The 13,227-nt window shown below is 33.7% G+C and overlaps 1 protein-coding gene across 1 annotated transcript in view; it reads left to right on the plus strand.

The window, feature by feature from the left end:
* Positions 1-13,227, plus strand: part of adcy2a (adenylate cyclase 2a) — a 114,510-nt gene that overhangs the window by 58,369 nt on the left and 42,914 nt on the right. The window contains exon 4 of the mRNA XM_088929476.1: positions 8,058-8,207. Within this exon, the coding sequence (XP_088785602.1) occupies positions 8,058-8,207 (150 nt within the window). The remainder of the gene's footprint in view (positions 1-8,057; positions 8,208-13,227) is intronic.

Here is a 13,227-nt window from a genome sequence, read left to right on the forward strand (position 1 = left end):
AAAAACATTATAATCAAGCAGATTAATAAGAGCTAATATTATTTAAAGGGATTGGCTGTCGAGATGTTATTTTTTAGGTTGCTAGATATAATTATTAACTCCAAGGAATCCTTTGTGTTGCAAGGCATTAATGAGGGAGATGAGGAAATACTGTATTATAAGGAAACAATATTTGAAAGTTTTCTTCCCTGATGTTCTAAGATACCTCTTAGATGAATCATCAGTACATACTGTATAACCAGATTAAATAGCATGTAAAAAAATGATTTTGGTGAGAAGAGTTTTGTGAATGAAGAGGTTGCAGTTTAATTAGCTTTCTTGCCTCAGTGTTCTCTACCTCTGGAGTTGTGCTTTATCTTAATACTTTAATGATCGAGATCTTGCATTAATAACAGTGTGAACTTTGGGTTTTAAATGAAATTGGCAAACTGATTTTTTTAATCATATTTCTGATGATCTGAAAAGTCCCCTTTTAATTTATTCTGTAACCTTACCTCTAAAAACAATAGAATTAAAGCCTTGTCATAAACACTATATGCCCCCCTATGTTTTTGATATTTTGTTCTTATGGATGAAGTAATGTTTTTGTATTTACAGTATGTACTACTATACTTCACCTTGTCTTTCTAGAACATAGAGAAATACTTAAAAAGTACATAGAAAAAACATTGAAAATACAAGCCTAGATATTCTGACCTCTTTCTGTCTTCCCTTCATTTACATCATATGAGCACTTATGCCCTGAACCCTTCAATTGCTATTTTCAGACATTTGGCAAAAACATTCATGTAAATAATAAATCTTGGATAAATCTGAGAGAAGATGAAGGTGTTTCACCAGCTTTTCAGAAACAGTTAGCAACAACATAGGATGCAGTGTGGTGATATGTCTGAGGTGAAAGAATGATGTTTTTACAATATTTTTCATATGTGGATGAAATGTCAAGCTCAGATCAAATACTACCCCCAAGTTCTTCAATTTAGATTGAAATTTAATATAGTGCCATCCACAGATGAGGTTACTGCGCTGACTTTACAAAGTTCATTGGAGGTGCCAAGAACCATGATTCAGTCACAGTTTAGGTGAAGGAAAGTTTGAGTTATCTACTGTATGTTTTCTATGTCATAGATGCAATTAAACAGAGCAGAGACAGCCACTTCTGTATTGGGTTAGTATAAATGTCAATTTGAGAATCAGCAGCATAGAAATGATAATTTAGACCATGTCATCTGAATAGGTGACCAAGTGGGAACATTTACTGGGAAATGTGGAAAATGCTAAATACTAAGGGGCCCAGTATCAAGCCCCTAGGAACACCAGAACATAAAGAAGACATATAAAAGAAAGTAGTTTGACAAACTCACCTAAAAAGATATAATTAGGATTGAGGGTCTATAAACAGTAACAATGATAGTAGAGTGGTAAACAGAGACATTTAAAACAAGACACTTCAAAGAAGAGAGCAGAGGTACAGTAATGAGACTTAAACAGAAAAGATTATAAATAACTGTAAAGCTGGGGGGACAATCTTGTTATACAAGAGACAATTATGGTCTGTGCCAAGTTTCAGTCAAGCACAAAAAATCAAGTGATCATCACTGATGATGATTATATGTTTTTAATCAAGTGCTTATACTAGGATTAGAGTGATCATTTGCACTTCTTTTCTAATGACTTCACCATACAGCAGTCCTAAATCTTTATTGAAATCTTTTTAAGGGTTTCAAGCTCTCCTATTGCCATAGGAGTACTCTTGTCATTGTACTCCATATTCTTCCAATTTCAATTTCTGCATTATTGTACTGTATTTACTTATCGTTTTGGCTATCTTCAGTATTTTATTAACCTCATCTATAATAGCTACATTGGTCTTTTTTTTACTCTTTTACTGTGGAATGTGTCATATTAAAAGACTGAATGCCAGGGAAAGTAAACTGCAGGTGAAAAAAATGTCCAAAAGCCTCCATTCCTATAGTAACGGTGGGGAACCCCTGGTTACTATTGTTACCATTTGTTGTTACTGCAAACCATGGTGTATTCACACCACAGTACTGCTGTAATATTTTTTTATGACAAAGTAAAGTTTCAACATTCACTGGTTCAATTATTTGAAAACAAAGGACTCTGGGGTATAGTTGGGTTGCCATGTGAAAAAAACTTCGCAGTACAGGGCTGCAAGGTAAATTTCATATCTCATGTGCTGGATGAAATTTGGGTCTTTCTAGCTAGCAAGTGAGACTCATCCTACTCATCTTCACATAAGCACGCTACACTTATCAAACCAGTCCAGAATGATTTGCCCAGTCACCCAGGCCATCTTATGTGACTGCCAGTTAATGGGCAAGTGTTCTTATTCTTGCCTTGTAGTGCCCTGGGGTTCTCAGACAGGTATAGAAACCCTGCTTTTAACATGTGACAGGTCGTATGACTGCAAACAAGTAGGGTCACTTTTCCCACATCAAATCCTGGTGCTTGCTTCTCCTCCTTTGAAATGTTTGTCTGAAAAATAGGGTTGTACTAACCTATATCCTTCTCATCGATGAGCTGCTTCAGGATCTCAGGAAACGCTTCAACACCCAGGTGATCAGTGAACTCCTCATCCTTTTTAAGATTTTCTTGACAAATATTAAATGGTCTTTATTTTGAAGGCTTAATTTCACTTGCCACCTTATTTAGCTGATATCTTATGGAAAAAGCTAAATAAGGGGTTATTACAGTAAATGCCACAGGATTATTTGAAAATATAAATTTAACAAACCTTGAGACCTTACTGTAATGTGAAAAACGTTCATTCAGACCTACTAAAATACAATAATTATAAAGCAATAAAAACTAAATATTTTTGTAATTTGTATTTCTGCCTAGGATGTATTTGGATTATATTCATGAGCTTTGCATTTGTATATAGTATTATTAAAAAAAGAGAATTATTAAAGGATAAAAATAAAATTTTAAGCAATAAATGTTTATAGTATCTCTTTCCTGTCTGCATTGTATATTAAATAGCATGAGTCTCTCAAGTCTTTTTTAGCAACCCATTTGTCTTAAGATTCAGTTAAGCTTTATCTCTTAAAACCAGCACTGAACATCCAACAATTTTTCTTCAAGAAGGTGAATTGAAGCAGGTCTGAATGCATGTATAATCTGGTGGTAAAAGACGTAGTTGAATTCTGCATAATTATTCTCAGGGATAACTGACTTATTAGATTGTTACAGGGAACTAAAGAAAAAACTGTAAATGACAAATGTGCAAATAAAATCTTGAATTTATGGCTTGAATTGAAAGATGCTAATTTGTATTGCATCGATGTGCATGATTGTTCTTTTTAGTTAAAATGTTGGAAAAAATAAACCATCATTTGAATGAAATAAAATGTTTATTGTAATTGTGGCAGATTGTACATGTTAATTCTTTTTTGTGAATGTTTTGACCTAAAACTGTTACCTTTTGAGCATGTATCATAAATGTGCTGTCTAGGGCATTTTAATTTATCTTTCTTATGTTAATGCAGAATGTGAACATCAGGACCTAACTATGTGAATGAAATAGCTGAACCAATATCAGAGGCTAGTTCTACGGCAGGTTAAACCCAAGGTCATTTCCCTCTAAAGAAGGAAAGGGTGTTGAAGACTAAACTAAGGGATCCTTAGTATTATTTTTCAAGGTACCTGTATAGCAATAGTTTTTAAGGGTGTTTTTAGTTTTCTGCATCTAAGAAAGCCACATCACATGGTGATGTGGATCTGACTGATATTGCAAACAACTAATTAAAAAGACACACAGGGCAGAAATCTCTGAGCCACTGTGATTTTTAATTACTCTTTACGTTAAGTTGTTCTTAACATATAAACTAGTGAGCAACCTTATTTGCTCCCTGCCAATTAAAGATATAAAATACCAGTAGGTTCTTTCCACGTTATTTCCTGTGGCGAGGGAAAGGCTGTAGTAGATAAATCAATAGATTACTGCTAGAAGTATTGCAGAGCACAGGATGTAGATAATGAGAATGTTTCCAATCACTTTTACAGTTCCATTGCTTAATTACTAAAAAAACACCTCCCAGTGGGTTTGATAATGGTCGTTTGAGAACAACAGTTTCTTTTGAAGTAGAAAACACAAAGAATATACTGCACAGATCCAATGTTTTATGAGGTGGACACATTTTAGCAAAGTTTCATTTAATGTTCAAAAAAGTGGCATGAATCACTTGTGGGTTTGCAGGCTTGCAGGAGACATTGTCTTTAGATTCTCTATGTGATTATTTCCAGAATCAAAAACATGGTATCTTAACATAGCAATCATATTTTTTAGGAGCGAAACTGAATCCTTGAGAACTAAGGGGCCAATTAAATTGCATTGGTCTTAAATACAGTATCTACAGCGCAGTACTTTTCATCTAACAAGAGGGCAGCCAATTATTTTAAAAGGAGTCTTGTCATTATCTGAGATTCATATATATACAGTATATTTCTCTAATAATACCACTCAGAAGAATGAGTAGTATACAGTACAGCCAGGCGATGAATAAGAATAAATGTTTTGCCGAAGCCTCTCGGCTCTGCAAACTGTAGACTGCACAATACTAAAGTTATCAGTTATGCAATTCATATCAACATCTTAGAAAACTGCTTTATGGAAAGGTAACTTGCCAAACAAGTGCTAAACAATCTGTAATAAATTAGTTACTTTCACAATTCTAAAATTGGCTTTTTTGCAATCTCTTTCATACTGATTGCCTAGCACACACTATTCCACAAGAAACCCCAATAGACCTATCAGTCCATAATCAAACCCAAGGCTTCTGAACTGTGAGGTAGTACTGTTAGCCTGTATGTAAAATCGGTACTCTTATAATTTCATAGACAAGAAGAGGCTATCGTAGCTGTGCTAGTAAAATTTGTAGAGTTACAGATTTGTTTTGTCTTAATGGAATGTTCAGTATTCTTACTGACAACATACATCTAAAAAAAAAAAAACCTCTAGATTATAAATGCCATTTCTTCTTATGGCATTTAATCAGATGCTTTCATCTGGAATCATTTTATTATGACATGGGACAATGCACCTCTCCATCAGTATTTTTCTCTTCAAAGGTAACAAACAGCTTCTATCAAATATTAAAATTGCCTCTGCTCTTTTCCTCAATTTTGAATATTACCAGGACTAGATGTTCTCATTTTCTTTGATGTGAATTTAGAAGACATGATTTGTGAAAGAGCCGCATTATTAAAAATGAAGCATCAGTACTGTTTATCTAAAATAATTTAATATTAAAACATGTATGTAGTTTTCACTTATCATGTGAGGAGCACTGAATTATGTTTTTTTAGAATGTAGATAACATTATTAATTTATAATAAGAGGAATACTTGTGTTTGCAAGAAAACCTCATCTAGAGCTAACACTGTTAACAAAAGTGCTATGTAGCCGAGTTAAAAAATAATACAATAGTACAAGTTAAATGCCATATAGATAAATGCAGCACTATTACAATAAGCATATGACAGTATGTTATACAATCAAATACAAACTGATTAAATGCCAATAGTGTGTCCACTTAAATACAATATATAAACTAAACTTGTGTAATTCAAAATTGTTTAACCAATTTAAGGACCCTTAATGCTTTGATTCAGTGTGTGTTTAATCATTTCCCCTCATTTTATTAAGATGGCTCCATACTTTTACTAAAATAACATTATTATACTGTTATAAAGAATAAATGGTATGTTTAATATAATATATTGTAGTTATCCATACAGAATTTTAGATTGTGTATTGGTGTTTTATTTTTGAGTAAACAGCAGCACAAAAATGCAGAAACACTCAGAAAAAATCCACCTTTAGGGAACATAAGAAAAAATGTAAAAAAATAAGTTATACCATAATCATTGGCACAACAGCAGCATCTCCATCCTACATCTCAAGCATAGTGTTAATAGTTAGGGTGATTTTGGTATTAATGACTTCTAAGAAGTTAATTAAAAGCTGTTATTGCCATCACAACAAGGGAAGAATCTGGCTTTGGACTAGGGGTATTTAAGTTTCAGTAGTGGACCATTTGAGAATAAAGTAAACTAGAGTGTTTTCTCCTCACTGTTAAGAAAAGGTAAGGGCTCTGAAATACATTTACCGTTAAGCTTTTTTGGAGAAGTTGTTAGGAAAACATTAATTAAAAAGTCTGAAATATTATATTACAGTAAATTAATTGGTAATAAGGATTTTTGGAAGCCTTTAAAATACTACCCTTCACAGCATCTTACAAAATATCATTTATATCTGGAATTAATATCTGGACTCATGATACCAATAAGTGAAAATATATATTTATATATTTTTATTTCAATATTGTGAGTGATCCAGTCTCTTGCATTGCATACAGTACGTCAGCATACTTGACATATTTAAATATATGCTCCAGTTATGATACTGCAATGAGATTTAATTAGAAAACTCCTGGTAACATTGTATTTTAACACAGGAGTGATTCCAATTGAATTTATTTTTGGGGGCATGTGTCAGGACTCCCTAACCTGTTAGAGTTACTGGAAGACCTAAAATGGTAGTATGTTTTGTTGATCAAATGATTTTACATGAATGTTACAATCATGTCAATGCATTTGGTCAGATTATGTAGTTTTAGAAAATAATATGGATTTTATATTAACCTGCTTTTCAGTATATGTACAGTATTCTAACTGTTCACCAATGTATGCACATCATATGTAAAGTGTGCATTTATGCCTTCCTGCTGTGAAAACCTTTAAATAATAAAATAGAAGATGGCAGACAAAACATTCAAAAGAAAAATAGATGGTATTCAAGTTGCTTTCTAATATATTGCATGATTGATGTTTTTTTTAGATGTTACATTACTGATTTAATCGAGGGAAAAGCTGTATAACAAGTCTGTCCTCATAATGTTGCTATTTGTACCCCATTTTTGGGGTTATTTGTTAAAAGCTATTTTATTTTAAAAATGCTTAGGGGTTATTATGGAGCTGTTAAAAGAGTACTCCTTTCTTTTAAGTGACCCTCATTAGATCTTAAAGAATAAGAAATGATAAAAGTGCAAGCCTTTCATGATAATTTCAATATTCAAGTGTCTAGGTTTATGAAAATGGCTAAAAGCAAAGTTTTATTCTCAACATTCTTTGTCTTTTTAATAGTATGCCCTGCCTTAGGAAAAATGGCTCCCCACATGAACTTGTAATTTCACTCTCCACACACATCTAAGTGCTTAGTGTTGTTAGCGTCAAAAGTTTAACTTTTTGGTCACAATGAGAAATATCTTGCATAGTGAAAACAAAGCACTCTCTTATAATAGAAAAAAAACATCCTGACTGTGAAGCATAGTCGTGGGAGTGTCATGGTTTGGGACTGCAAATTCTCAATGGGAATATCGGGCCATCCATTTTGTGAGCTCAAACTGATCCAAACTTGGGTCATACAGCTAGACAACAATCCTAGACATACATGGTTGAAGAAGAAATCTCATTTTGGACTGTCCAAGTTCAAGTCTGGATATAAATGAAGCTGTTAATGCAACAAAACCCTCAAAACTTGAAGCGAGTCTTTATGGAATAATGAGCCAAAATTCCCAAATGAGTCGTGTTAACAGTTACAGGAAACATCTCTCTGAAGTCATTGCTGCTGGCAGTACTACTAGTAACTGAAATGAGGGATTTACATATTTATTCACACATGTACAGTATATTTGTTGTTGGGTCACTTTCTTAAGTAAATAACCCAAATGTATCTTGTATCTTTGTGTCATACATTTAATAATATCTTCACCTTTTATGAAGACCTTAATAAAGATCTCATCTTATTTTAGGTCTAAAATATATCTGGGGGTTCATACACTTTTTGTTGGTACTGTATATGCACCACTGTAAGACTATGCAAATGCCACTTCCAAACATACAATTACATGAGCTCACTATATTGTCAAATGTTTACTGAAATAAGTGAATCATTCTGTCAACACACAGTATGTCCATATTCTTCACATAATGTATTAAAGTCTTGTTTTAATCTGCTTATTTCCCTCCAGATTTTGGCCAATATCATAATCTTCATCTGTGGGAATATGGCCGGCGCCTATCACAAGCATTTAATGGAGCTGGCTCTGAAACAGACATACCAGGACACCTGCAACTGCATCAAATCTCCCATCAAGCTGGAATTTGAAAAACGTCAACAGGTTTACTTATTATTAATGCTGTTTATGTAAAGGAAACCCATACATTTTATTAAAATAGCAATTGTTACTAAGTTTTTAAAATTTCTACTGGTTCCACTTTGTGTGCAATCAACCTTATTGCATAAAAGCACAATTCTGAAAACAGTCACAGACAAAAAATATTTATCTAATGTGTTATATTAGAGGTTGTGTAGTGTAACTCACCTACCTGAGATAACTGCAGCCTGACCATGAAGATGAGGCTAACTTAATTCCCCTTCACTTTCCTGAAGAAAGCTACTGCAAGAGAGTAGATGGGTGGCAGTAGGATGTGAGAGAGACGTGCCAAGGGAAATCCAAAAAGTGAGACAGATATATGCATAGGAAGGAGAGTGAAAGAAGTCTGATCTTACCTTCTTTTTAAATGTTAAAAATTCAATTTGGATCATTTAATAAGTAATGTGGATTTGTCATATTACTTTTTCTCTGATTCAGATTTCATCTCTCTATCAGCAACAACTGTAATATCAGGTTAACCATCTTTCTAACAATTGAAAAAGTAGAATTCTTAAAATGATTGCTTGGGGGTTTATATGAATAGCAAAGATAATACCCACAGCAAATGAGGAAATAACAATTAAATGGCTACTTCATTAAAAAAGAACCATAGGCATTTACGATTTGTCCCACATGCCTCCTTTTTATCGAATAATGAAATATAAAGTCCCTAACTGGCATAACAGAATATCCTGGAGTAATGATTTACTTTGAGTAACAATATCAAGCCTCTTTCACACAACAGATAGTTTCCAAATGAACAAGTAAATTACTTGTTTAATTCTCTTAGTATAAAACTGAGGATACTGTAATGAAATTAATTGAATTAACATTTTAATTGATTTGAAATAACATTCACAATGCTTTTATAATCAGTTTTTTTTTAGTTTCTGAATGAGAAGTCTTTTTTTTAAAGGAATGTGTTTCTAAGTTACAGATTCAACCAGAAATTAGAATTGGCACACAAGCAGGGAGCTCCCCTTCAATTTAGATTAAAAAAATAAAATTACAAATAACACATTATTAAATGACATGTCTTGCCTTTTTAACCAACATGCAAATTGGTAATTGGAAAAAACTGTACTTACATTGACTATTAAATAGATTAAGTGTCTTGGTCAAAAATGCAAGTGGGAAAACCGTGCTGTGGATTTACAGGCAGATACTGTAACTGACAACTGTCACCATATCTTTAAACTTGTTGCAGTCAGGGGAAATAAGGCTTCAATATGTATGGAGGTCTTTGAAGATGAATGCAAAACTTAAGAAGGTGAACTGATTTCTCTAAGGATATGAGTCATGGCTCTGAATAATTTAACTTACTTTATTCTCAGCAATAGCAGCTGATTCTTGAACAAACATCACCAAAATGTGAAAGAAAATGAGGTACTGTATCATCCACTAAATATAGAATGTCTCTTTTGGTTTTCATCACACAACTGAAAACCTGTGAAAATTGTTACTTACATGGACAAATTTTCAAGGCAAAAGCAAGGTTATTTTTTTACTGCTGAAAAATAATTACTTATTTAAATGTTCACAGTTCATTCTTAATTCACTTTGGCAACTTACAGAGTATATGCAGTATATTAATTTCATATTCGAATGGATTTCTCGATTACTGTAATTACAAATTTGAAGTTATGCCAGCAATGGTTTATAAATTGTGTTCAGTCATTCAAAATATTATTTACTGACTCCTCCCTGAACTTATGCAGTAGTTTCAATAAGAATATATTCTCTGTAAGATGAGCAGGGATGACATGTAGTGTCTTGTCCTCAAAGAGGAGTGAAAAGGTACAGTATATCTTTCTCCAGGCTCTACAAGAGGATGCTGGTCTCTACAATATGAAATCTGATGCAAAAGGTTTCAAACTGCAAATATGCAAAATCACAAATGTATTATTCAAATGGTATTTCACTTTCATAGTAGGTCTCTGGTTCAACTCTGTTGATGTCATGTGATTGTGCCCACTACAGATGTAAATTTCTTGCGGTTAAAATTGATAACATTCTTGAAATGTTCACTATGTAAATTAGTTTATTTCTTATACCTATGTAATGTCACCCCTTTCTTGCTATGATAGTTTAATCACAGCTTTATACAGTACATACCACAAACAAACAATATTTCTTTGATAGCAAAGATTGAAACATGTATTGTTCGACAACTTTAAACTTAGAGCAGTGGAAGAACTGCAGCCATGGAGTTGGAACATGAAGTACAGAGAAGGCTGTCCAGGCGTAGGGTGCTGGGGTCCCAGAGTAGGAATGGGACAGGTTTCTTCCTGGGAAAGGGAACACTGGACATGGAATGATGATCCCAGTGGAGTCTACCAGGATTCCAAGGAATGAGAGGAAATCTGTTTAGATTGGCAAGGAAGAGCACTGGAAAATGTAGGGAGTTTGTTAGGAATTTGTCTGTCCACCTTTCTCAGGGGAATAGAGGGTTGAAGAGCTCTTGTGAAGGACTGTCTTTTTAAATGCAAAGCAAGTACTAATTGTGCAGGACATGTCTTGATCATAGTTTTATGTAAAGATGGTACAGATCCTGCCTTTATGATCAACTGAAATAATAAAACGATACCAGTGCTTAGACACTATAACATTGCAGAATACAGAATGTGCAAAAAATATTGTTTCTGATAGACTGGAGATAACACTGTTCTGTCAAATCACCTAAGCAAAATCCAATCATAAATCTATTTAAAAACAAATTCCAAAATGGTGAATGTACTGTGAGGCTCTAGGTGCAATTTAGATTAATCCCCTTTTGGTGATATCTGGGGATGCTTTAATATAGTGAAACTGTAATATTGTAATGTCTATTGATGTTAAATGTCTCTGTGCGTACCTTGAAATTAGTGAATGCTGACCTCCTGTTAGTTTCCAAAGTCTATTTAAATAAGGAAGAAAGTCATACACCTTTGGGAGCTAAACAGAACCCACTTACTACATACAGTACATTGCTTTTGGAATATCACCCCTCTTTACATCAGGCACTTTACATTATCTACTACAAAAAGATCATTCAAATAGAATTTTATATCATATTTAGTTGAGCAGGTTTAACATTTTTAATTGTTTTAATTATAAAGAGTGAGGGATGGCCTATTTAAGAGTTAGGAGTATTAGAGAACTGGGTTCACATCCATTTTGAAGATCCTAAAGTTCAGAGCAAGTTACAAGTTACAAATAACAAACAGTTTTACTCTCCTTTTCTCTCCTTAGTGAGTAACTGTGGAATGTGTTTTAGGTAGTCAATATGATATGGCTCCTTCTCATACTGTTTGTGTAAACACAAACCATAGGGAATGTGCTGTTAAAGAGTGTGCTGTACCTGACTTTGCAGAATATAAGGAATGCAGAAAAAGACATGAATATGCAGCTTCAATAGGTCGACAGTGGTAGTGTATGGACATAGGATTATGTATTGGATTTCACAGAATGGGAGATTTTCATTTTTGTTAGATTCAGTAAGTTTTCTTTAAATATTTTTTCAATCTTTAAATTGAAAAATGTAATGCTGCTGTGTCTTTGGTAAATGGTGTTCTGTGAAATTTCAGCTAAATTTTAGTACATTATAACTGTGTTAATTTCATTTTATAAAAAAAAATAATGGACACTTAATTTACAGATTTAATTGTATCTCCACTGACACGTCAATTTATAAAAATTAGGGTCAGACATCTTCAGAAGATCAGTTCCAAATCAGTATCATTTCATCAAGTGTCTGGTTGGGATAATATTAAGGACCAACTAATCCAAATGCAAATTTGGAAATTACATGCATTCCCTCAAGTCTAAGTGGATAAAGAGGTTAAGAGGTTAAGACCTGAACCAGGGTCCTGCTATGTTCTGCTGCAGAGATATAACTAAATGTATTAGGGCAGGAAATTCCAGGCGGACACTGGCTAAAAGGGTCTCGGACAGTAATAGGTTAAGTCATTGCCCTTGATAATGTGAAGAAGAGTTGCACTAACTTGCACGTTCCCTCACTGTGATCGGTGGCAGGAATAGTAAACAGCTCATCAGTATGATTTACTTGCTGTGCATGATAATAAAGTACCAACATTTGCTTTGTATGCTGACAATTTTAAATGTTATTTTTTTCGTGATTTTGCATGTCTCTACTGCATTAAGATATGAGACAACATTTTTAAAGGAAGCTATGAAACACACAGACTGTGCTGCACTTCTTTCTACAAAGGGTCATGGCATTAAATGTTGAAGTCAGTTCCATTGTTTCTTTAAAGAAACGTCTGATAGGATTTGAAAAGAATCAACTACTGAACACTAAATGAGTTCAAAGAGTCAAGATGCATGTTAATTTAAATGAACAATATAAATAACCATTTACTGTAGCATTACCCAGCATACTATATAGAAAAGAATGTAATATTTTATTATTTTATGAAGCATCCATGTTAAGTCTGGTCATCTTGCAGAGTGATTTGATATGAACTAGAATGTCTTTAAATTCTTAAATATGAAATTCCATCGATCCATCTATTATCTATATTTCCTAATACAGGGTCACAGATGCTGGAGTCTATCCCAGTAAGCAACAAGTGCAAGGCAGGATACACCATTGCAAGGCACATACCTGTACAGATCCAAACATGCACATACTCACACCAGGGCCAATTTACCCAGAAGCCAGTTAACCTATGACTATGTCTCTTGATGGTGAGTGGAAACTAGAGAACCAGGAGGAAAACTATGCAAACACAGAGAGAACATACAAACGTCATGCAGATAGCACCCCAGGAATTGAACCGAGGGCCCCAGCACTGCGAGGCAGCAATGCTAAACACTTTGCCAATTCTTGGTTAATAATTTGTTAAAAGGCACTACTTAAAGTTCTCTCCAGAACAAAGTAATTTAAAATGTGCCCAAATTGTCACATTTTCATATAAATTTCGAGATAACCTGTAGCCAACATGTCATTAAACCAAATAAATATTGCCAGAGGTGACAGATA

This window comes from Atractosteus spatula, chromosome 12 (genome assembly GCF_055471065.1).
Source record: "Atractosteus spatula isolate fAtrSpa1 chromosome 12, fAtrSpa1.hap1, whole genome shotgun sequence".
Classification (NCBI taxonomy): domain Eukaryota; kingdom Metazoa; phylum Chordata; class Actinopteri; order Semionotiformes; family Lepisosteidae; genus Atractosteus; species Atractosteus spatula.